At 40.5% G+C, this 24,352-nt stretch overlaps 1 protein-coding gene across 1 annotated transcript; it reads right to left on the bottom strand.

Moving 5' to 3' along the window:
- Positions 1 to 23,932, bottom strand: TSPAN3 (tetraspanin 3). Its single transcript, XM_042876129.1, has 7 exons — positions 23,804 to 23,932; positions 12,053 to 12,244; positions 10,962 to 11,036; positions 6,682 to 6,783; positions 6,299 to 6,451; positions 5,989 to 6,072; positions 1 to 933 (listed from the first exon to the last, which is right to left on the bottom strand). The coding sequence occupies exons 1-7, from the start codon at positions 23,864 to 23,866 to the stop codon at positions 841 to 843; spliced, it is 762 nt and encodes a 253-aa protein (XP_042732063.1). The 5' UTR covers positions 23,867 to 23,932; the 3' UTR covers positions 1 to 840.
- Between the last annotated feature and the right edge of the window lie 420 nt (positions 23,933 to 24,352).

Raw genomic sequence — 24,352 nt, 5'->3', positions numbered from 1 at the left:
TAGGGCGGATATACAGAGATTTATTTAATCAGGTTTACTATTTACAGTTGAGATCACTTTCACGTACTACTTTGCTACTCTACATGGCTACGTTATTTCCAAACCAGTTTAAGAGCTACACTCTAACAGTTCACTCAACACATAAAACCGCTCCTCATAGAAAAATGAAATATTTCATTATAGAACAGTAGTGCATACATTATACTCCTGAAAAGCCAGCTTGTATTTTAAAACACTAATGCTTGAAAGGTTTGATCTCTGAAGGTCGAAACTGCAGTCGCATGATCCTAAGATTTTGGTTAGTTTTTGTTTTACTATTTATATATAAAGAGTACTGGACTTCACTTAAGTGTTTTTAAAAAGTGACACTGGTGAGGGGCAAGACTAAAATACTTCTCAAATTAAATACAGCTGGCTTCCTTTGTACAGCTTTGGCCAAAAAAGTTCCATGTAGTGAAGGTTTAACAAATTCTCTCTCTATGCAAGAATCAGTCAGTTAATGCTTAGAGGTAATTCTACCAAAGTAGGCACACATCCTTTGACTTCCACATCAGCCAATTTACACTTAACTTGCAAATAGTTTTGAAATCAGGAAGTTTACTAGTATACTAAAACATTTAGATACATGAATTGCTGGCTAGAACAGTGAAAGTCACAGGTATATATGGGTGTGTGTAAAGCTGAGTTGCTTTGCCCGTCACCAGTGTACAGTACAGCTCTCCTCATCTGTGAAAGGTGTGCTCTGACTAAGCTTAGGACAAGCAAACTATTGCAGTAGACCTGGCCCATTCACCTTCCACAAAGTGAGATAAGATTGAACCACGTTGTTCACATTGTCTTCTAGGCATAGGTTCCACCAGTGATGAGAAGTTCGTAAGCAGGATCCCGACTCCTTCTACACAACACTATACAGGCACACAACATGCCCAGAAGCTATGGAGGAAAAAGAGAAAACAAGCTGAGTACGAAGAAAAGACTTTAACTTCTTCAGTCTTCACAGAAACTGCCAACACGCTCTGTGAGGCTGTGACTGCCCATAACAAAGATAGCAACAAATGCTTGAAAAAGCTTCTCTCTCTGCTGCAAAAAGCAAAGGCCAAACACTTCTTTCTATCTGCTTGCAAGATCACAGACATCTTTAACAGAAGTTGTCTTGGTCAGCCACATTTACGCTGCCACAAAAATTCTGATGGAAGAAATTACTCATTTTCTCCTGAAAGATACAGGTTTAGATGGTGCATGTATTATGAAAGCTCATCATTCAAATGCATTAGCACCAATCACTGTGATGAAAGAGAACAAAACCAGGAGCTTTATAAACCTACACTACCTTATTTCAGATGCTCCATCTATTAACATTTCATGCTAGAAAGCTCAAGGCCAACATGAATTACTCACTTTTAGACAGCTTCCTGTCATTCAATTTTACTGCAGTGCTGTGACTACACTGGCAGAAGTTCATCAGGAATTAAGGGTATGATTGCTCTGCATACATTTAAAAGGCTTAACTAAATATGGCCAGGAATATTTTACAAAAGTGAGCTATTATTTGAAAGATTTTTTTTAGCAGGTACAGTCTTTTTAAGTTTAATGATGGTCTTCAGGACTTGACAAGAGCTGCCAATGGAGTAAGATTGTCTTGATTTGTACACATGCATACAGGGAAAAATTCTATTCACAGATGTAAATATTCAAGGTGATCCTGTCATAGCTCTGGATTATAAAGCATCACCCCAGGAGGTTACTTAAAAAGAGACTTTAACAGAAAGCAAAAAAAAATTCAGGTGGTCAATGACCCAACCACCACAAAGCATGATGTTTTGTGAGAAATCAGTACAATGGAAGGAGGTTGTTTTCTTTAAGTCAGTCTGATGAAAATGTCAAATGCATAAAAACGTTTTTGAAGCCAAAGCTTAACTGGTACATGCAACCTAGTTAAGTTTGATGAAAGATCAAAGAGTTTCAAAAATGTTAGTCTAAATAAGCAGTGATTAAAAAGAAGCATGCATGATGAAGCTGTAGTGCAAGTTTTGTATTTCCTGGGATGGAACAAGATATAAAGACTTAAAATATTCTTTGTCTGTAGTTTATTCTCTGCTTTGGAGCCATAGCCAAATTCAGCTTTGGACCAGAAAAAGCACATTGAGAGTAAGCTCAAGTATGGCACCTCAGCCTGTCTGTTGGTGTACTTCACGCTTCCCTCACTTTCTATCAGTACTCAGGTAGTTCCTGTCCAAAGCTCACTCCTAGTAGGGCATTATCTCGTGTCAGAGTAAGGGGAAAAACTGAGTTACATGACAGAATGGCTCTTCATGGGAAAGCACCCTTCCACATTCGCAATTAAAAAAAGAAGGCAAGCTCAAGTTAGACTCATGACATGGAGCTTTGTGGTAAATGCCAGTGGCTATGGAACTCTGAAGGCTTGCAGGCAGCAAGCACAAAAACTGCATTCTTTCCTCTGTTGAGAACAAAGATAAGATGAAGTGTGCTAGGCAGAAACATTCCTTTCATTGTGGGCTTTTTTTTTGTCCATAAATCATGCTAGCTATGTGTTTCAAACATAAGTAGTTCTATCACTTCTGCAGGTATTCACACAGAGAATCCTGGTTGACTGACTCAAGTTACTCAATTTATATAGTTGTATAAAACCTGAAAAATCAAAAGTCGAGCTATGTAATAAGAATAATAAATTTGAGTCATTATTTAAACCAGGCAAATGCTTTAGGGGGTGAATAGGAAGCATATTCCTGTAAGTTACTGTAAGCACAGAATTAACTTCCACATTTCACATTTCTTGACAGAAACAATTTAGCATGTAATTTTTGAAAAATAAGCTAGCATCTCTGAAGTGTTCTGAAGTTTTAAGGCATTTAATTCTGTTTCTCTTCAATTGCTAATCAATACTGTGAACAGAAGTCTGCTGAAGAACAATACATACATCTTATAAAGCTTGAACAGCATTCAGAAACATTTCAACATCTCCCACAGACAGATTTTGGTTTTTTCTCCCCTTCTTTAATTTGCCTACTAGTATTAACAATGCCCAATCTACTTTCATCAAACCAATTAGCCTATTTTTGGTCCTGCTAAAAACCTAACTGACTGCACAGATACGCCATGTTTAGTATCTCAGATGATCATTTACTAAAGAAGATATCTAAGAATGAACTCTCACAGCTAATCAAGCAGCACTTAACCCACTGCAATGCCTCTGCTCCCTTCATTTTGCCTCTGATTTATTAATAGTTCAGTGCTGTCACTGTAGTTGATACCAAGGAATTATCACACCCTTCCAGATCCCCATGGTAACTGGAATATGAAGACACTAAAAATTAATTCTATGCAAAAAAGATTAAGTCTTCCCACAAACCAAAATCCTTAAGAAAGTTCTTTTCTCAGTCTTTCCATTTTAAAGAAGGCAGTGAAGGCTAAATTTGCTGACTTAAAGCTATGAGGTAAGCTTTGAACAGTCTTATTGCATTACAGAATAGAAATATGTTCAGAGAGGACACTATTCAGTGCTTATAGCAATGAGAATAGAATTGGCCAAAAGGAAAAACACCAAACCCAAACAGATTACTATTCCTCTACAGAACACGGCATAGGTTACAGGCCATCCACTGAAGTTCTCATTCTTATCTGCATTTCAATCGTCCTGCAGACTATTTTGCTGAGAACTGGCTAAACATATACCTTAATTCTGTATTTCAAATAGGACAATGCCACAACTCACATCTTATGTTTTGAGAAGTAATTCAAATAGTTTCAACGTGCTTTAGTACTAACTTGTTTCCAAAAGATTTAAGTTCCAATCATGCCAACTCGTCAAAATTTGAACTGTAGAAAAAAAATATATGAAAATCTGACCTCTGGCAGATTTAAGTGTGATAACCACACAGTGAATACTATTAGACTTCAAAGGTATTCCCAACAGCCTGCATTCAGGCTGTCCAGAAAGTAATGTGCCCTGTTTTATTATGCTGGCCCAAAGGCAGATGATGATGGAAAGGCAGTAGAGGGTGAACATGCCCACCAATATTCTGTTCCATGTTGTTGTCATTAACAACACTGGGTCACATCCACTGGTGCGAGTTTTCACAAGCACAGCACGCAGGCTACTTACTGTTCATCACTGGCAAAAACACATAGCAAATGGTAGCTGGACAAATGGTAGACAGTGTTGAAAAACACTGTTTTGTAGCTGAGAATTTGCTCTACCAAACAGTGTTATTGTGCTCTTTGTATCTGCCGCAGTTTCAGTGAGACATTAATGAGATGGGAGACGTTACTTTCAGAACAACCTACGTAGATTTATTTTTTATTAACTTTTCTAAACAGGTGTCACAGATTGTGACACACAGCATTACTACAGCACCAGCAAAGAAATTTGTCAGATGTTCTTATTTTCTTTCAAGCTGTTTAGATATGTACTTTCTGCCAATTGCTTGGTTACTGATAGGGAGACAAACTAAAGCATCCACTGCAAAAGGAATACAACCAACATGCTTGCAGAGAATGGATTAGCCAGGAAGAACAGAAGGATGCAAGTAGTCGCATTTGCATTTCAAGTGTGTGGTAGGAACTCTGGCCCAATCCCAACAGAGAGGAATTATAGGAGTTATAACAGCACATCGGAGTGGACCTGTTAATCAACCTGCAAACTCCAACATTCTGAATGCCTCCTCTCTATTCAGCTCACCCAGTCTCGTTTTCTACAACATAAAAATCTGCCAGGTTAACTATCGTTGTGGAAATATCTACATTTTAATTACAGAAATGTATTTCAGTATTTGAGCTGACTAAATATTGCTTTAGGAGGTAAAAATTAAGAACAGCAATTAAAAATATCTTTCTTCAGCACACTGAGCACTGAACTCAAATTTTACTGTAGTAATCTGGTCCTGGACAGTTCAACAGCAGTACTGAATACACTGCTACCTGTGAGTACAGCCTACTAGAACAGAAATAGAAATAGAATTATTCTCTCAAAGTGTTTTCAAAAGATGATTTGCTCACCTTCAAAACACACAACCCAGCTCAAAAGCTGGTTCTGAAAAATGGAAGTGCTTAAGCTTCCCAATTCAGCAGAAATAATGTTTTCCATATTCAAATGATATTTAAAGAGTACAAAAGTAATTGAAAAGTAGTTTTCAAATCTCTTGGGATTCAGCATACGTAGTACATTTCTCATAGACCATAAAATTGCCACAAACTGAAATGGATTAATGCACTAAGCCTGCCTGATTGATCAATTTTACAGGAATGTTTAAAAGACAAACAGTTCTGTGGCTTTCCTGTGTTTTTTTTTTTAATCTTAGTAAATACTGAGATACTGTTTCCCCAGTTACTTTCAACGACCATGGAAAATACACCCATTAGAATTCCTGTGGAAGACAGCCTGCACTCAACCTGGTCTCTGCATTAGAACCCCTTTTTTGGTTCAAGTCCAGCAATCAGGACAAGAAAACGCAGAATTCTACAGAACAAGAGCAGATAATGCTATCAGAAACCTTGCTGCGTTTTGTGGGCGGCCTCAACATCATATGCATGCCATGAAGCATACACTGCTGTATCTCTAAAATGGCATGAAGTATGAGCCATCTGTTTCAAAGCTGTAAATTAAATATGCAAATTTTTATTTCCAGTCTCAAATGCCTTCAGAGCACATTCATAGAGATAGATACCTGATGCTTAAGATAATTAGTTTCAAGAGTAATTTATCACCTACATTCTAGTTGATTATTGCACGTAACAGACTTTTCAGCTATTCTGAAATCTAACAGAACACACATTCCTGTTTGCAGCAGATTTTAGACCACACTTAATTAAGAAGTTTTGTCTTGAGGTATTTTCATCATTTTGACTGTGGTTCATTTCTCTCTCAATCCAAGTACAAACTAAAGTTGTCAGCATCCTGCACATACTCTAATGGCCCGGACAGCAGTTTAGAACACCATTTGAGTTTACAGACAAAGAACATTCTCTTACCTGAATAGCAGCAAATGCTAGTGCTGCCCAGATGACATACATCATTATCTCTTGAAGCTTCTTTACAACCAGAGCCTCACAGCCCTGAAACAAAAAGGCTTGTTATATATCCCTCTGGCAACCACACCAAAAAATCCCCAAAAAACATCAAATAAGGCAGAAAGAACAAAAAAAAGAGAAAAGTTTTTCTTTAGAAGCCATGTTTACTTTGATATTAACTTTCATGCTCGATTTGATATTTATACCAAAAAGAAAATTAAATGATTGTCACCAAAAGCTCATCCCTAGGCTCATACCTGAGCTGTCTTACCTCAGAATAAAGGTCCATTGGACGGGTCAAACTGCCAGTACAATTGCTGAGAGTTGCTTTGCAACAGCTAAGTGGCACACTGTTGTTCTTAGTTTGTTTAAACCAGACAGTATTCTCCCAGTCTGTGTAGTTATGGATCCCACAACAGCGCAGCTGAAAAACACACAGGTGAAGAGCTACGTGTTAACCACTCATTAAACTGAACGAGACAGAAGTCTTAGCTGTAATACCAAAAGCACAAACATGATAAGGTTAGGTTGTTTTGTTACTTAAGTAACACAAACTATATGACAGTGTTATCTAAGCAAATCATAGATGGAATGGATAGTTAAATGGCATACAGCCCAAAATCATTTAATATTTCACACATCTGGCCATCTCACCTGCCTCTGTACATAGTCAATAGCACGACTGGCTGCATCAGGATTTGTCCCATTGTATCCGTTGTATACCTTCTGAATGCTATGATCAACTTCATCTTCCACCTGTGAAGCATAAGCAAAGCATTAGCACACCAATGGAAGTAGTACAACTCTAGGAAAATAAGTTCACTTTTAAGTATAAAAGTGAGAAAACCACAATAATTCCCTAACATATCAAGCATACTTTGATGGTACAGCTTATTAAAATTCTGACCTGTCTTTGGCAACTAACTAACTAACATTACTAACCTAAAGCTAATGGCCAAGAGAAAACAAGAAGCTACGTTCAGTAAGATGTTAGACAAAGAAGCTTAGAGACCCATCTCAGAAAAGAAACTGCCTTTACTGTAACACCGTAGCACAACTCACAGTATCAGACACAATATCATGAAATTAAGAACTCTCCAAGAGAGCAAGTATGCACCTTTCCACTTTCTACTCACTTTCAAAAGTTCCAAAGCAAAAGCAAAAATCAGTAGAGCCATTCAGACTAACTCATTTTGTTTGGGACCACCAGGATAACACTAAGCCATGGGAACTGCTGAATCACAGCCTGAACCTCTGATTGACCATCTGAGGCAAGCAAGAGGCAGCCCCAGGAACACAGGTGAAGGCAATTCACCAGTGCTACCGGAAGGATGGAGCCTGGCTGCACCTCTCCTAGATCCCATTCAAGTGCTGACCGCCACTGAGGAAGGATCTCTACCTGGAGATTGCTCCTCATGAACTTTATTGAGAGCCTACAACATCAGTGAGCATTTTTCATTTATTATCTTTCCACCTGATAATCCTTAACCTAACCTGTGTACACCAATTGATTTTACACCTCCGCACACTTTTTGATTATACACCCGTTCTGACCAGAGTGGGTAAAGTACCAAAGATGAGGTATTTTGATTGACTATTCTACCCTACAGCAATCAAACTTTCTATAAAATCCACCTCCCCCATGCTTTCTGAGAAATGTTGATGGCTGTACAAGGTACATGGCAACAGCTACTGGAATAGCTTAAGCTACTGCAGATGAGTCAAGCTGCTAAAGATGCTGTTCAGTACTTGTGTTAAAAATGGATGCCACTCAAGAATCATTACTTGTCCTGCAAAAGATGTCCAACATTCACTCTGTAGGAAGTCTTGCCAGAATCTTTGAGTAGTACAATTCTATAAATTGTTATGTAAAAGAACAGAAAGTTTGGTCTTTTTCAACTTTGGTACTGAAGTAAGTTTAATAAAAGAAATCAGTTCAGGATAACCACTTTCAGAAGGAATTATGCACAAGGAATTTTAATTTCAGGACTGAACATGAAGCAAGCATACTCTGTAAAATTGCAAATTATTGCAGGAATATCTTGCAAACACACCATGCAGAAAGATTCAGGTTGTTTAACTGCTTTACGTGAAGGATTTTCTGCAGCAATTGCACAAGCTTATTGTCCCCTTCCAAGAATACTGGTTATTTTCACAAGTAGGTCTGTGTTAAGACAGATATAAACTAAATACAGTTTAACTTACACAGGCAACTTGTTTCAGACTAGTTTGAAATCAGTTGTTTTCCTGTATGAATCGGTGTTCTAAACTGCATTAGTTAAATTAAACACATCCTCATTTTGTTATATAGACTAAAACAATTTTCAATAAATACTCATATGTTGTTTGACTTCTTCAGTTAGGGCAGTGTGTGTGAAAAACAAAGCACAAAACTATATAAAAAAAAAAAAACAAAACAAACAACCTTACAGATCATCAAGTTCCAATTCCCCTGCCATGGACAGGATTACCAACCAGGAGACCAGGCTGCCCAGAGCCCCATCCAACCTGGCCCTGAATTTCTCTCTGGGCAACCTGTTCCATCACCTCACCACCCTCTGAATAAAAAATTTCTTCCAAACATCTAACTTAAATGTCCTTTCCTTTTCCTTAAACCATTTTCCTAAAATGGTTTAAAGCCATTCCCTCTTATCACTAGTTGTGTAAAAAATTGGTCTCCCTCCTGCTTGAACTCCCCCTCAAGTATCGGAAGGACACACTGAGGTCTCCCCAGAGCCTTCTCCAGGCTAAACAGCCTCAGCTCCCCCAGCCTTTCTTCACAGGAGAGGTACCCCAGCCTCTTCCGGACCCACTCTAACAGCTCCACATCGCATTTGTGCCGCAGGCCCCAGGCCTGCACACAGCACTCCAGATGGGGCCTCCAGATGAAGGTAGAGCACAGGAAAACAAACCACTCCCTTGCTCTGCTGGCCACTCATTTTGTGATGCAGCCCAAGGCACTGCTGGCCTTCTGGGCTGCAGGAGCACACTGCTGGCTCATGCTTTACGCCTCCTGGAACCCTCAAATCCTTCTCAGCAGATCTGCTCTCAAGGAATTCTTCTCCCAGTCTGTACTCATATCCATGACTGGAATGACTCAAGTGTAACACCCTGTACTAGGCACTGTTGAACATATTCACATGGGCCCACTGGATGGCATCCCATCCTCCTGTTGTGTCAAATGCACTGCTCAGCATCATCAGCAAACTTCCTGAGTGTGCATTTGATCCCACTATGTATAGATGAAGATGCTGAAGAGCACAAGTACTACAGACCCCTAGGGAATATCACTTGTGACTAGCCTCCACACGGACACAGAGCCACTGATCACAACCCTCTGGCTGCAACCATTCAATTAACTCTTTATCCAACAAAAAGTCCAGCCTTAAAACCCGTATTTCTCCAATCTAGAGATAAGGAAGTGATGCAGGAACACGTCAAATACTTTGCACAAGTCTAAGCAGACAACATCAGTTGCCCTTCCTTCATCCACTGACACTGTCATTCCTCCACAGAGGGCCACTAGACTGGTTGGGCACAATCTCAGTGAAGCCATGCTGGCTACCACAGCCTCCTTATCTCACATGTGCCTTAATACCTTCCTTTCTTAAAAATGGGAGTTATGTCCCCCTTGTTCCAATCATCAGGGACTTTGCCTGCAGCTTTTCTAGCCTGATGGAGAGTGGCCTGGTAACCAAACCAGCCAGCTCCTTCAGAACCCTGAAATGCATGTCATCTGGCACCACAGACTTGTGCACATTCAGCCTCATGACTTGCATGATCCTCTCAGACTTGCTCTGCTCTTACACTGGGAAGGATTTCAGTCCCCTGATCCCTACCTACAGGTTCCAGAGACATGAGTAGCATGGGAAGCCTGACTGCTAGTGAAGACTGAGGCAAAGGATACGCTGAGTACCTCAGCCTTCTACATGTCTGATGAAGCCAGTTCTCCCTTCTCATTTACCAGACGGTGTACCTTCTGCTTTGTCTGTCTCTTCTGACTCACGTATCTAAAGACACCCTTCTTGTCATTTTTTGCATCCCTCGCCAAGCTCAGTTCCATCTCTGCCTTGGCTTTCCTGATCCCATCTCTGCCTTGGCTTTCCTGATCCCATCTCTGCATGTCTGAACAGTAATTAATTGGAAAAAAGTAATAAAAAACAATCAAATCTAGGCAGTTTTCACCTCCCAATTTCACTTATAATAGGTATGACACTCCTCCTGCCCCTGAGAACAAGTTTAAAACAGTAAATACCAAAGGGTAGTAGAGAACAGCCACTTCTTACTAACAGTAACTTTGTCTGCCCTTTGAAAAGATTCAAAATTTAGTTTTCAAATACTGACTCCTGCAAGTCAGCTAGGCACACTCAAGTGTGTAATTTCAGACAGGCTACAGAAGACAGATGCATGCATCTTTTATCTGTCCTGAATGCTGTTAACCAGAGAGCAGCAAACCACTTTTACACTGGAACTTAGAATGACTGCAGCTTAGCCTAGACCAGATACATGGTAATTTCTGAAAGACCACAATGTTATATGCTACGTTTCTGCATAAATCTGAGCAAAAAGCAACTGTTCAATTTACTGCATATGAATCCAACAGGTTTCCCATTCTCGGGAAGTACACAGCTTTCCTCAATTGCTTCTAGGGACCACTTGCACTACAAGCTAGAGTCCCACCTGATCAACTGACCTTTCAGTGCACTGCCAAAGATACCAGAAATATGATGTACACTGAGGTAATTGATAATGTTAAGCTGTTATCAGTAAGTTTGAGACACCGCTGTTCTAAATTTTAAGATATCAATCTCCAATTAGCACAATGAATGAATATCCACTAACAGTTTTACAGAACCAATTACAGCAAATCCTACATCCCAGTATTTTGATCACAGTTCACAGTAAAATATTTACTGAAATTTAAAGGCTATTACCTTTGCTCTGTAGATGTATCCAAGAACCACCACCACAACCTCGGTAATGAAAACCAGGAGCAGGATGATCACAAACTGTAAAACACAGTTCAGAGAATTTGCACAAACATTTCCACAATTGACCATCTGAAAGTCTTAGAACAGGCTCTGATTTATTATGAAATTATTCCTCAGGTTTCAACTTCGCAAATTACCTAAAGCAGGCAAGTAAGTTGATCAAGCGAGTCCTGAGGTGACTCAAGTTTTAGAGCTTATAGTTGTACCAGGTAATGAGAATTAGAACCACCCAGTCAGGTAACTGCTGATCATTTGGACTGAAAAGCCACACTGAAGTGTTTTAATGAAACACCCTTTTATTAGGTAAATATTACAGCCACACAACAAAGAAGCTACCCAGGCTATTCCTAAAACTGGTAGAGAGACTAAGGGAATGTTTTTTCAGTTCAAGTCTTGAAACAAAAACAGTAACAATCTATGCATTTGTATTAGCATACTTGAGAGGACTTTTCAGCATTCAATTAAGTCCACGCAGCATCCAACAGCAGCAAAGTGGGGATGATTTGAATACTGGCCTAACTTAAATCCTACCTAATTCTCAAGCTAGAGTTATATTTAAAACACTTAAAAAGATAAATTCCTGGAAACTAAGTGTCCAAATTAAGCCATACAAAGAACACTTAAGCATCACAATCATTCCCAGTCAGCCTCAATGCTGTATGCTTAACACAAGAAGGCACCTGTCTCACCTTTCTTCCTATCCCATTCCAGCTTTTCAATCAGAAAACATAACACAGATTTAACTTGTTCTCACTTAATTGTAAGGAGGTGATTAAAAAAAAAAAAAAAAGAAAGATCACAGCTCTAAAATGTGAAACACAAAGACTCTGCTGCTGCCTGAACAGGCAAACTAACACCGTTATTTAGAACAGAAATCCAACATAGGATGTTAGGAACAAAACTAACAAGATTTCAGGCTATAAGGCAAGATAAGAGGAAATATTCAAAAAACATGCATTTTGAAAATCTATTAAAAGGACAAAGGCCAGATACACAGCAAGGGAGCACCACCACACAGCAGCTCTGCAACTTACCGTAGCGAGTCCACAGCGGCTTTCGCGAATTGTGGCACAGCATCCAATCAGCCCAATAATAAAAAGCAGCGTTCCCACAGCTATGATAATAACTGCTGGAATGAGCGTGTAGACATCTTCAAAGAAGTGATCATAGTCGTCATATGTGATGAACACATAGGCTCCCACGTAGCACAGTATGCCTGCTGCTGCCTACAAGAGACAGTAACATTTCAGCTTCTTTGAACACCAAACTCCCATCTGCGAGACCACTGTGTAACAATTATTGTCATCAAGCACTACAAAGCAGTGCCCTTCAGAAATACCTATTTTTATTATTTGCCTCATCTTTGTTAGATCACAGTGTACGTTTGTCTGGAATATCTCAGAGGCTCGCTTCGCTTCCCAATTACACTTAATCTAGATGGTTCTAGTTCTGACTATGCTTAATAGTCTCCTAAGGAACGCAGTTAAGAAGTGAGGGTAACCATACTATGAACACCAAGAACTTGCTTCCTTCTCAGACACATTCCCTCCTGTGCTGCTTCGCTTTCTACATTCACAAACTGCATACTCCTGATAAATGGATTTCAGACCACTTTCAGAGCCAGTTTATTAGCAATTGAACTGCTATTCAGAATAAGTATGTGGTTTTTAACTACCATCAATTAACTATTTTCTTCATTTTGCTGTCTGACTACCCATGATTTGAGGTCAGAACAGAATGCACACACGTCTTGTGAACTAACTTCTCCTAGAGACAGCAGCTTTTTTGAAGTCTGAAGCACCAACTGTTGAAAGATACAGGAAAAGAGCCATTTTCCTAAGGGTCACTGTATTAAGTTGCTCTTTTCTTAGAAAACAAATCACTTCAAGTTACCGCCATCTAACAATATATGGCCTGAATCAAATAGCACCACACTCACTACAGAATAAAACCACTGCATTCAAACTTAAAATGAAGCAATTATATTCAACTGATTTGCAATGACATTCAGCATCATTCGAATGTTTCATGATACTCCCCTGGTGTCACAGTGCATATGAATTACATTGCTTTGCAAGGCTACACTAAAACAATCCATTCAGAAGGTGCAAAGACTAAGGCATGATTTGAGGAATTTCATTTCGCAGTGAAGGTTTGTGAAACCCCTTCCAATCCACATCTCAGGCACAGAAGTTCACTCAACAGGACCCAAGGAGGAATGCTGCAGCCGGCCCCATTCCTGCCCTCCCTTCTCACTCAGAGGCTGTTACCACTCCTCCCCCTGCACTGTGAAATAAGAGGGCAGACAGAATGCCAACAGCTAGTGCCAGCAACTGAAGCACTATGAGACTGGGTCAGGCAATAGCAGCGCCAATGAATACTTCAGGCCAGGAGGGACCTCAGGTGATCATTTAGTCCAATTTTCTGTTGAAGGTTGGATCAACAAGGAATTCAGACCAGGCTGCTCAGCAGTTTGTCCATTCTTGAAACTCTAAGGGTAGAGATTCAGCAGCCTCCTTAGGCAGCCTGTTCAGTATGGCACACAGAACAGGATTTAGAAAACTGGTGCCTATTATTTCAGCACACTTTGCTACTATCTACACTTAGTTCTGCAATATTACTGCAACTATTTTCCATAGAAACAACACTGGATAAGCACTGCTAGGATGAAGTCTCCCATTCCAAATGCCCTCCGCAGCACTTGGTTATAGAAACACTAGCTTAAAAAAAAAAAAAAAAAAAAAAAAAAAGCATTAACAGCCAGCTCAAAAGTACCCCCCTGTTCTGCGTGGATCTGAACTCTGATTCCACCTCTCTGCCTTTATTTCTGCAGTAAAGGTAAGTGTGTACCCCACAAGAATTTAAAGCATCCAGAAGCTCAGTCATCCAGTAGAAAGTACGATGTAGATACAACAGTCACGAAAGTGAAAATTAACAGTCAAAGGCCAACAGTGAGGTATCACCTCCAGACAACAAAAGCTGAGGAGAACAAGCTGTAGGACACTCGCTCCTTCACACAAAACACCAAGTGCTAATCCAAGTGCAGAAATCCTGCCATGTTAGGTGCAGCGTGGCAAAACAAAGATATACAATTCCTATAGACAAAGATTCAAAGTAGTGTCACAGAGCAATGGAATTACATTAACTGTTGCCTAGCAATGAAGCATGTGAATGACAGGCCAGCGATGTCATCTCCCACCTCTAAGGACTAAAACGCTTGTTAGAAATATGGTATTATGTGAGGTGGCAGAGAAAAATGGCTGCAGCTGGCATCAGGCACAGAAAATATCAACAAAAGTGAAAGCAGAACCAATGTGAGCCTCTTTGTCCTCCTCTATGATGAAAATTGAAGCAGCTTCCATCTTCTCTAAGAAAAATATGGTTCATACAGGCAGACTTGAGACTCCTGCTAACTGCATGAGCATATGCATTTAAATATCTTTGAACAGAGACAGAAATCAAGCATTACAAAACTACAGATGTTAGCTTCCCATCCCTCCTTTGAGAAGCATTCACATTAGGAGAAACTCTGCCCTTTCAGTACTATGCAGGACAAGTCCAGCACATACAGCCTCAGAAATCGATGAGCACAGAGAGTGTTTTTCCTAAAGAGAACACTGCTTTGTAACTGGAAGTTCACATTTTTCATCAGGCTTCTCAGATTAAAGCAGCCTTGTCTGAAGTCCTCACTTACACCTTCTCACACGTGGTTCTACAGATAGGTACCAGCCACAACAACACTGGTCCTTAGGTTTTGCTTCCAAAGGTTGTAGAACAGGTGTTTCTGTGGAAAAGGTATGAAAGTTTGGGAACAGAGTGGATCCCTCCATCTGCAAAGTGCACTACAATCATGAAGCAGAAACTGAAGACCCACGTCTCTCTCCCTCTCTCTGAAGACCCACTTCTCTGTACTTGAGAAGTGAGCATCTAGCCAATAAAGTGTCCATGCCCTTTGCAATTATTGCTGTCTCTTCCACAGAATCATTTGCACAACTAATCTTCAGTGGAAATAAAAACTGAAAACAACAGTGCCTTCTGGAACTTTTATATTCAGATCAGTTTTAAAAGCTAAAAGACAATTTCTGAATCCCCCCCCTCCATATTACATTTTCACATTATTTTTGAACCACTACAATTGCCCAGTTGATTGCAGCACAATGAAAACAGCAATGATGCCCTCTTAGTTTACAGAAAAAATAATTCAAATACCTTCCTTTCCTCCACACCAGTCAAGTGATGCTTAGTGCTTCCTTCAGCATGCTCTTAACAGCAAGGGAGGTAATGCCAGGTCTTTACATCAGCATTTTCACTAGAGCTTGGTTTCATGAGCTTCCATAATTTGTTTTCCAAAAGAAGGAAATAATGCAGAAGACCTAAGATCTGTATCACAAGTAATGTCACAAGGAGGAACTAAAGTACAGTAATCCAATTCTCAATACTTATTATTCTCAAGAGCAGAAAGTAAGTCCACAGAATACTGAGTTGGCTCAACTTAAGCACAAAAATGTTTAAATAAAAAGCCATCATATTGATTAATGTGTTTCTCATATCATCAAATATAAATCAAATACATGACCCACACAAATTTCAAGTAAGTCCTTTATAAGCTGGACTGAAAGGAGAATTCTCAAACAATCTGCTCAAGGCTCTGAATAGAGATGGCAGCAGCTCCTGAATCAGTGCCAGGTCACATGCATGCTCTATGGAGATGACTGGTTATTCAGCATTCACACATCCCTTTGGAGCATTTAACTTCAGAGTACTGAACTTGATGTGGCATACTCTTGTTTTAGCATAAGTTAACCTTTAAAAGGGCTGCCAAGACAAATACAGTTGATGAGAATAGTTTGTTGAACAAGTCTTTAACATTCAGACACCCCATTCATCAGAGAAAAAAATTAAGGCTATATACGCCCCATATAGTTCAGAAAAGCTTGATATGATTGCTTTGGCACCAAGCTCCAAAGACTTGTTGAATAAAGAACAAGAACGCAAGTAACTGGAGGGGAAGCCAGAAGATCTACTCTGCAATGCATGCAGTGATAAAAAGCATCAAAGTGTTACAGGAAAGCCTTTAAAATTTGGGGTTCCCTCCATCTTTGGAGCAGTGTAATGCAGACTCCTAAGCCAATGCCTGCTTTCACTAAAGTCAGCTTCCACCTTCCACATGCACTGAGGTAGACAAGCCTACTTTGTTGACTCGCCCCATACCATGAAGTAGGCAGCAACAAGCACTAAGAACTTCATACTTTCAATAACGTATACACAGCAGGTTTGAAAGCTAAGACTTTTGCTGCCAAAGAGCAGCATGACTGGAAAGTAAGAGATCAACAGCACTTGCTCTGCTGATCATTTATTTACCAACAATGGAACAAGGCAGCTCTATTTACATCCTATGGCTTTCTTACACTACCCTAACTTCCCTTCCTAACAGATCTAAATGAAACTCATCTCAAGATTGAAACTCATCCCAAGACTGCTTGCACAAAGCGCTGGCCTTCATGTTGCTCTGCTATTTCACAGTCAATTTCCACAGAAATTTTTTTTTTTCCTTTTTAACTCTTTCATTTAACTGAGCCAAACAAGAGCATTTGTTCCCATGGAAACTCCATTCTGTTCTCTATGTCAAGAAAAAGACAATCTCTGAAAAAGCAAACAAAATAGCAGCTAAGCACTACAAATACACACACACACGCATATATATACACACGAGAAAACATTTGCACCTGGTATCTGACTACTTAAGAACAGTATTTCACTCTTTCTGATAATGAACCCTGAATGACAACAACAAAAGTCTACTATTCCCAATCGTCACTGCTGAGTTCTGGCAGTAATACAGGTCATTCCACTGTTATGTTAGACACACTATCCTCCCAATGTGTCTATTTCCCTCCTCGTGTTAAAGCTTCAGTGAATCTTAGTTCACACTGCTTTTCTAGTCTGATGGGAATGTGTTGGTTTTTTTTAACTGCCATATTTACTCAGAAGATCTGGGGGCTCTGAGGTTGTATCAGCTTCATTCCAAGTTTCTTTCCTCCATTTGCATATCAACATATTGACATTTTTCTACCTGTACACAGAGAACATTGGTTTACTGTCCAGCTTTCAGTCATAAACCAGTACCTTAAGAAGTGTTTTCCTCCCCCCTGCCCCCAAGTGCTTCTGTATTTGTTCTCCATCTTCCCAACACCAAGATATTCATGACCTGACTCGTGTCCGATACAGAAAGATTTCCTCCATCAGTGTTTTCTTTTTTGGCTTCCTCTATTTCAAAGTCTAGTTCCTCAGTTTTAAGCTCAAAGGCCTCATATGTAGGATCAGGCCACTCTTCACTCTTCTCAGCACTTCTCAGCTCTGTCTCCCATCTCATCCCCCTCCAAAATAAACACAAGCACACATGCAACCCTTTCTTCTACTTGCTTTAAATTTATGTCCACCCACCATAGAACTCAACAGCTTCCTGACCACTCTTTTCCACTCATCACTAATTATTTGCATGCAAAACTGAACTGTGACTGTCTCTCAAAACTCTTTAAGAGAAGCAAATCAATTTTAATCAACTGCATAACATGGTTGAGGTATCTCAGAGGTTTACAAAACAAAGTAAAAATCAAGCCATGTGGCTTTCTCTGTACTAGCCAAACTCAATTCTGTAACACTACGCATTAAGAAAAGCCTCAAATTCAATTGCTTTCATAACTAAAGCAAAATGCTGAGCTAGATCTCCTCTGCATTTGGCATTACATATTTCAAACGTCACTAATTGTGAGATGCAGAACAGAGGAATAGGGATTTTTACTGTAACTGAAAGAAATGTTCCCAATATCACCCTTCTTTTATATCTATTTAGCGTTAATTACAACTTGACCTGACACTCCACAGTTTCCAGACTCCTTGCCCTGCACAAGAACAATGATTGTGCCATGCTATGAAGCTGTCTTGCTGCATGAAGCAATACTTCAAATTCTAAATACTATTCAAATATGTGGCATTTCACTTTGCAAGCTGTTTCTGCTTCTCTCAGGTATAAACTTCTAAAGCACAAATCTACATCTGAACAATCCTAAAGAAATCTCATGATCCAAAGTCTTGAACATCCTCCTTTAAAGAAACATGATGAGATTTATACTTAAAAGCAAATCAAAGCCTAGCAAAAAAATCCAAGACCTGATGTGTTTGTTACCTGAAAATTTGTGCCCAAATGCTTTAAGAAAATCATTCAGAGGCTGTGATGCTTCAGGAGCTTTATACCCTAATTCCTGATTAAGTTCTCCACAATGCACTGGATTCCAAATTGTTCAACATTCCTGAAAATACACTCGTTTAATGCCAGAACAGCAGAGGCACAAAGTAGGCTACTTTCACATCCAGAAGTCAGCCCTTCAAAGAAAAAGGCTTCTGCCAAGTAATCTCCTCTGAGGAAGCCTTTGGGATTATCTGTCAATCTACTCTTTGATCATCAAAACACACCTGAGAAGTTTCTTCATTGCCTTGCTTTTAAAGTCCAGACCAGAAGACACTCCAGCTGCCAGTGAAATGGGAAGGTTAGCTCACTTCTGTCTGCTTTTAACTTTTTACATTTCTTCCTATTGCTAGATTTCACCAAACTCTGCTCTTGCTGCATTTTCTTCCTCCTTTTCTACCAGCAATTCATGAACACACTACACTTTGCATGGCTACAATTCCTGTTAAGGACGGCACAGCTAGTTTCTCTAATGTAATACTACGTAATGTCTAATACTGTGGTTACTGTGCTGTGATGAGTATGCATAAGTTATAAAGTAAGCACAGGATTGTAAAAAGCCTTCTTGCTATATTGAAATGAAGCCTGGCGATTCAACAACCGCTACTAGGGCTATTTTATACTAGTTTGGTCAAATAGTAAAATTAATGATTTCTAGATAGTTAAGCAATTTAAAGAACAGTTAAAAGAGTTGGCTTGTGAATACCAAGTAGAAAGCATCACAGGAGCAAAAGCAAACTTTATTCCCTTTCTCAAGGAGCAGATGTACAGGTAAAGAAAAAACCTCAAAGGAAGCATAGGGTATTAGGTACTGTTTTAGCACTACAGGCTGTCAAAGCATACGTATTCTTTATGAACACAGACTCCAACTGTAGGCATCCTTGAACATTTTAGCCATCTACACTACCTCCTAAAGAACAAGCCCAAAAGCATTTCTCTGCATTTTTACATTTATTTCATTTCTTCAAATAGCTTTCAACTAAGCTGTACAAGTCACCTGATGGAGCTTTAACTTAGTGCCTTACTTTCAGCTGGGATGGAATTGCTTTCTTCAGACCATCTGTTACGATGCTACATTTTGGTTCTAGGAGAAAAACAATGCTGATAACACAGTGGTGTTGATAGCTGCTGCTAAGTGGTGCTGCACAGAGCCAAGGCCATTTGCAGCAAAGGGCCCAAGGAGCTGGGAGGGAACAGAATTAGGACAGCTGACTCAAACTGGCCACAGGGATGTTCTGCACCATGTGACATCATGCAGAAGGAGTCTGAAGGGTGGAGGAGTTCATCTCACTTTCTTCCATTGCTCAGGAGGCCAGCTGGGCATAGGTCAGAGGTGGTGATCAACTGCCTGTGCATCACTTGTTCTAGCTATTCCCTGTTCCTTTTCTCTATCTTTGTGATTAGTTTAATCTCAACCCACAAGTTCTACTTTTGTTCTTTGATCCTTGCCCCTATCCCACAGGGGGTGAGGGGGAGATAATTCAAAGGTATTTTGGAAAAATGCACTTAGTAGAAGCATTATTGTTTTATTTCTTGGGTGTAATGAAGTGAAATAAAACTTAACATCAGACTTTCCAGAAGGAGATGAATTTTTAGAATCACAAACTGCAAACTGGGTGGAGCTTGGGCTACATCAGCAGCCATAAATGAATGAGCAGGTACAGCTATCAGATAGCATGCCTGACCTTCCTTTTTCATAAGGCAAAGACAAATACGGAGCTACCACAGAACTATCAGAGATGACATCCTACTTGAGACCAATACAGAAAAATAAGAGGATCTTACTCCTGATGAATTAAGAAAGCCTGTGTGAGCATAAGCAAAGACACCACTCTTAATGTCTGCTGCCACAAACAGGGACAGCTTCTCTTGGCAAAAAGCCTATGGCAGTACCATTTACACTAGCTTGCTTCTTTACACATTTGCAGCCGCAAAAGGAACTTGCTATTGCCAACATGCACGCTCTGTATTAATTTTACTTAAGCAGTCTCGTCAACTGAAGGATCTGTTAACAATACTAAATCACACCTATACTAAGAAAATAATAAAACCTTTTTCTTGCTGGTCTTTTTTCCCCCTAGAGCTTAGTAATAACCAAACACTCATATATGAACACGTCTGTGAATTAAAAGAAACTGCAGAAACAGAACATGTGAACTCTTGCAACATATACAGAAGCCTGAGGTAAACATCTCAGTGCACTGCAACAGTGTCATACAGAACAGGAACAGAATGGTGGCTTCATGTGATTAGAGGTGCCATCAGTGAAACTGCCCACTTCAGCAGAACAAAGCAGACAGTGCTCTTTATTTATTAGCAAGCATCCTTAGTTCCTCTTCTGTTATTAAGTACTTAATGAAAATGGGGGTGTTTTTTGATACCACTGTCATGCTGATCTAAGAGACCTATGTGTTGGTTAGAGGTACAGCCCCACAGTGCTTCCTCCTCCCCAGCCTTCTTTCTTGTCTTTTTATCATACCATAACTTGCAACTGAGAATCCACTCTATCCAATAGTGTTAAGGTGTTCTTTCTATCTGTTCTAGTTTCTATGGAAAGAAATATGAGACATTACTTTTGGAGTGACTCAGTACTTCAAGGCTTAAACTTTTCTGATGAAGACATCATCAGGTTCACAGTACCAAAAGAACAGCTGATAGATACTAAACATTTTCCCAGCAAACCAAGCGATTGATAGAAAATGGTACCAAAGGAGAAAGTAAGAACCAAAATGTTTAGTAGACAGGAATTCAAAATATCAATTATTTTTAACAAATTACATTCAGAACTAATAAAGCTGTTCTTTTTCCTCCAGGCAGTAGCAGTAGTAATTTTCTGAACATCTCACATCCAAAAGACTGAACTATAAAAAAAAAAAAGTGTTCTGAACATTCACACCTCCCACAAATATCAGAACTGTGGTTAGGGAGAAAAAAGTTATAATAATAGAAAGTCCTGCATTGGAAGAGATCCACCAGCACTGCTGAGGCCAATCCTTGGCTTCATGTAAGATCAACCAAAAAAAAAAACCAACCATATTTCTGAGAGCACTGTCTAAACACTTCAAAAACAATTCACTCGGCTAATTGTCAGAGCTTTCAATGGCTGCAGCAAACTAATCTCAAGTTTAAATACAGAATTCAAGTTAATTCTGTGATATAAATGCACACCATAAAGATTATGACAATCCTGTTGATCACAAAGTTTATATATGATACTCTGAAATGACATACTAAGTTTAAAAAAAGCAATTCAAGGACGTTTCACAGTTACTTGACAAATTATAGGCAGTTGGCTGTCAAAAGCCTCAGTGTAAATCTAGATGATCTGATTACCAATACTGGAATGACATATGAATGACAATCAGAACACTTCTGTAATGGCACAGAAGCAATTATACTGCCAACTAGATAGGCACTAAATGTTATACACGTTCAGCTCAGTCACCAAATGAAACATGCTAAATCAAGAACTCAAATGCTTCCTTCTCTTTTGCCATTTAAAACTGAGATGCACAACTTTTGCTTAAATTTTGTAAGAAGTCACATTCATTCTTTCCTACCTTTAGGCTACAGCTTGGCTAAAGAGCCAAGACACAGGTTTCGAGGCTTTCAGTTTTGGATAAACCTGCATTTATCATTCCACGTACAACTTATCAGCAGTATGGCCACTGAAGCTGCCTCCCTGTCAAAAAGCTGTCAGCAAAAGTTGACCTCTTTGGAGATTTGACACAGAGTACTTGGTACCTAAACACAAACTGTCTACACATCATCTGAGTCAAATTTGTCTTAAGAACAGAACAGTGCCATTAAAAACCCTAAAACACTATTAAGTATTACACCAAGTAGCTTCTGTGCTTAACACTGATGGGTGTGTTGTTTTTTGTTGGTGGTGGTGGTTTTTTTTTTTTTTTGAATAAACACACTTGCAATTGAATTACTAAATGCAGCAAGTAGCAATCAACACCTTCCAAATATATAAAACTGAACTTTGGGGTTGGAAGAGAAAACTCACAGAACTTGCATCCGTTAAAAACACAACCTAATTTATATCAGTAACTAAGGAGCATAAAGCACTTCTTCAAGATGCAACTCACAGCAACTTCACATCCAGTGAAAAACTAAGCACTATTTGGCAGCTCTCACAATACTCTTTCAGTATCACTTGCATGTAACAAAAAACCACTCCCTACAAAGGAGCTTCCAGCCATGTCCCTAGAGGTGCTCAAGGCCAGGTTGGATGGGGCCCTGAGCAACCTGGTCTAGTATCAAATGGGGAGGTTGGTGGCCATGTCTGTGACAGGGGGTTGGAGCTTCATGATTCTTGAGGTCCCTTCCAACCCATTTTGTGATGATACTTCCAAGATAAGCAATGGAGACTACTCCTAACACAGATCTTTTAAATATGCCTCACATCAACTTCTCTCTCTGAACAGCTGTATATACAAATGCCAGTGAGACTGCACAGACGTGCATTTTGCCTGACCATAACTCATGCTTAAGCACCCAAGAGACACATTCCTTTGTAAAAATCTAGAGAAACACAGTTACCCTCTAACACTTGTTACATTTCATATGGTACTAATCATTATTTAGCTAAATATAGTTACACTTTTATCTCCTAGTATCTCCTTACCAACTATTCCCTACTCAATGCTTTGAATAGCAGCGAAATCTTCCCTTCCTGGAGCCAGGAGTAGAAAATGAGAAACAGAGAAATTAACACCCCCCCCCCTCCCCCCCCCCCCCCCCGTAAAAAAAAAAAAAAAAAGGAATTCTTAAAGTTCACATCATGACTTTGTGTAATCTCTGCATGCATTGCTCTACACCTGGCAATGGGCAAAGACAACTGAACACCCATCTTCAGCAAGGTTTTTTTTTCCAGCAGCCTGCTGCTCCCCAGGCTGGGTAAGCACAGCTGTGGCAGGTTCAAGCAAGGCATAAATACTGCTGTGAAACTGCACTGACTAGAAAAAGTGACTCACAGCACTTGCTGTCACACCATTAAGTTCTACGTACGAATAGTTCTGCGTTAAACGTGTGGAAGAAATCAGTGTCACATACTTACCACTAAGTGCTCGGGGCAGACTTTAAAGGCCGAAAACTAGGTGGCTGCAGCAGCCCTACAGAAACTAAAGCGGCAAAAATCTGCAAACCTCAATACCGCAGTTCCAGCTGTATCACGTTACACAAGAGCCCCTACGGCAGGATCTCTGATGCTCATTAAATGCTACCCAGCGCTGAGACAACAGATGCAGTTTCATCCACCTCCCAACTCCGGAGGAGGGCGGCTTGGAAATGAGAAGATTGCACACAGCGCGGCTTCCCAAGGAAACACAAACGCTTTTAACGAGTTTAAAGGGAAATGGGACACGGTGAAACAGACACGGGACAGCGCGGCGCTCCCAGGCGGCCGTAAGGCCGGACAGCAGCGAGGCAGCGCGGCCCGCACCTCCCTCAGCGCCGGGCCCCGCACCGCGCTCGGCCCCAGCCCTCCGCACCTCTGAGATGCGCCCATCTTCTCCGACCCCACCGGACTCACCCAGAAGATGAGGTTGAGGAAGACCAGCACGGTTTTGGAGGAGGTGATCCCGCACTGCCCCATCGTGTCGCTGCCACCGCCCCTCAGCCTCCGGCCGCGCGGCTCCGCTCCCCTCCCCTCAGCTCCGCCGGCCCCAATCCCACGTGACCCGAGCAACGCGAGGCGCCGGCGCGGAGAGCCTAAGATGGCGGCCGCCAGCGTCACGTGACAGGAGGGGGCGGGGGAACCTAAAATGGCGAACTGCTCCTCCTTAAAGGAGCCGTTGCGCGAATCTGGCCTGAGGTGTGCGCAGTTACCGTGGCGACGAGGGCTGGGCAGCTAGCCAGACCGCAGCTCTACGAACAAGGATGCTTCCCTCCCGAGCTGGGCCTCCCAAGGCAGCCTGCACCAGTGCCTCACCACTCTGAGTTTTTCCTGATATCCAACCTGAACCTTCCTTGGTGCAACTTAAGGCTGTTTTCTCTTGTCCTACCTATCACTGTTACCTGAGAGAAGAGGCCATCCCCAACCGTGAGGGGAAAAAAACACACCACTGAATGATTATGTCAG

The sequence above is a fragment of the Lagopus leucura genome, unplaced genomic scaffold (genome assembly GCF_019238085.1).
Source record: "Lagopus leucura isolate 7727_CA_CO unplaced genomic scaffold, USGS_WTPT01 Super-Scaffold_100015, whole genome shotgun sequence".
NCBI lineage: Eukaryota > Metazoa > Chordata > Aves > Galliformes > Phasianidae > Lagopus > Lagopus leucura.
The sequence above is the reverse complement of the archived record's forward strand: the minus strand, read 5'-3'. Positions and strand labels throughout refer to the sequence as shown.

Bases quoted from the DNA above. Each gene is read 5' to 3' on its own strand.
- TSPAN3 (XM_042876129.1), bottom strand. From the start codon at position 23,866: ATGGGGCAGTGCGGGATCACCTCCTCCAAAACCGTGCTGGTCTTCCTC. The intron at 6,073-6,298 runs GTAAGACAGCTC...TTTTTGTTTCAG, and splicing joins CAATGGACCTTTATTCTGAG to GGCTGTGAGGCTCTGGTTGT. The intron at 934-5,988 runs GTAAGAGAATGT...TTTCCTCCATAG, and splicing joins TAGCATTTGCTGCTATTCAG to CTTCTGGGCATGTTGTGTGC.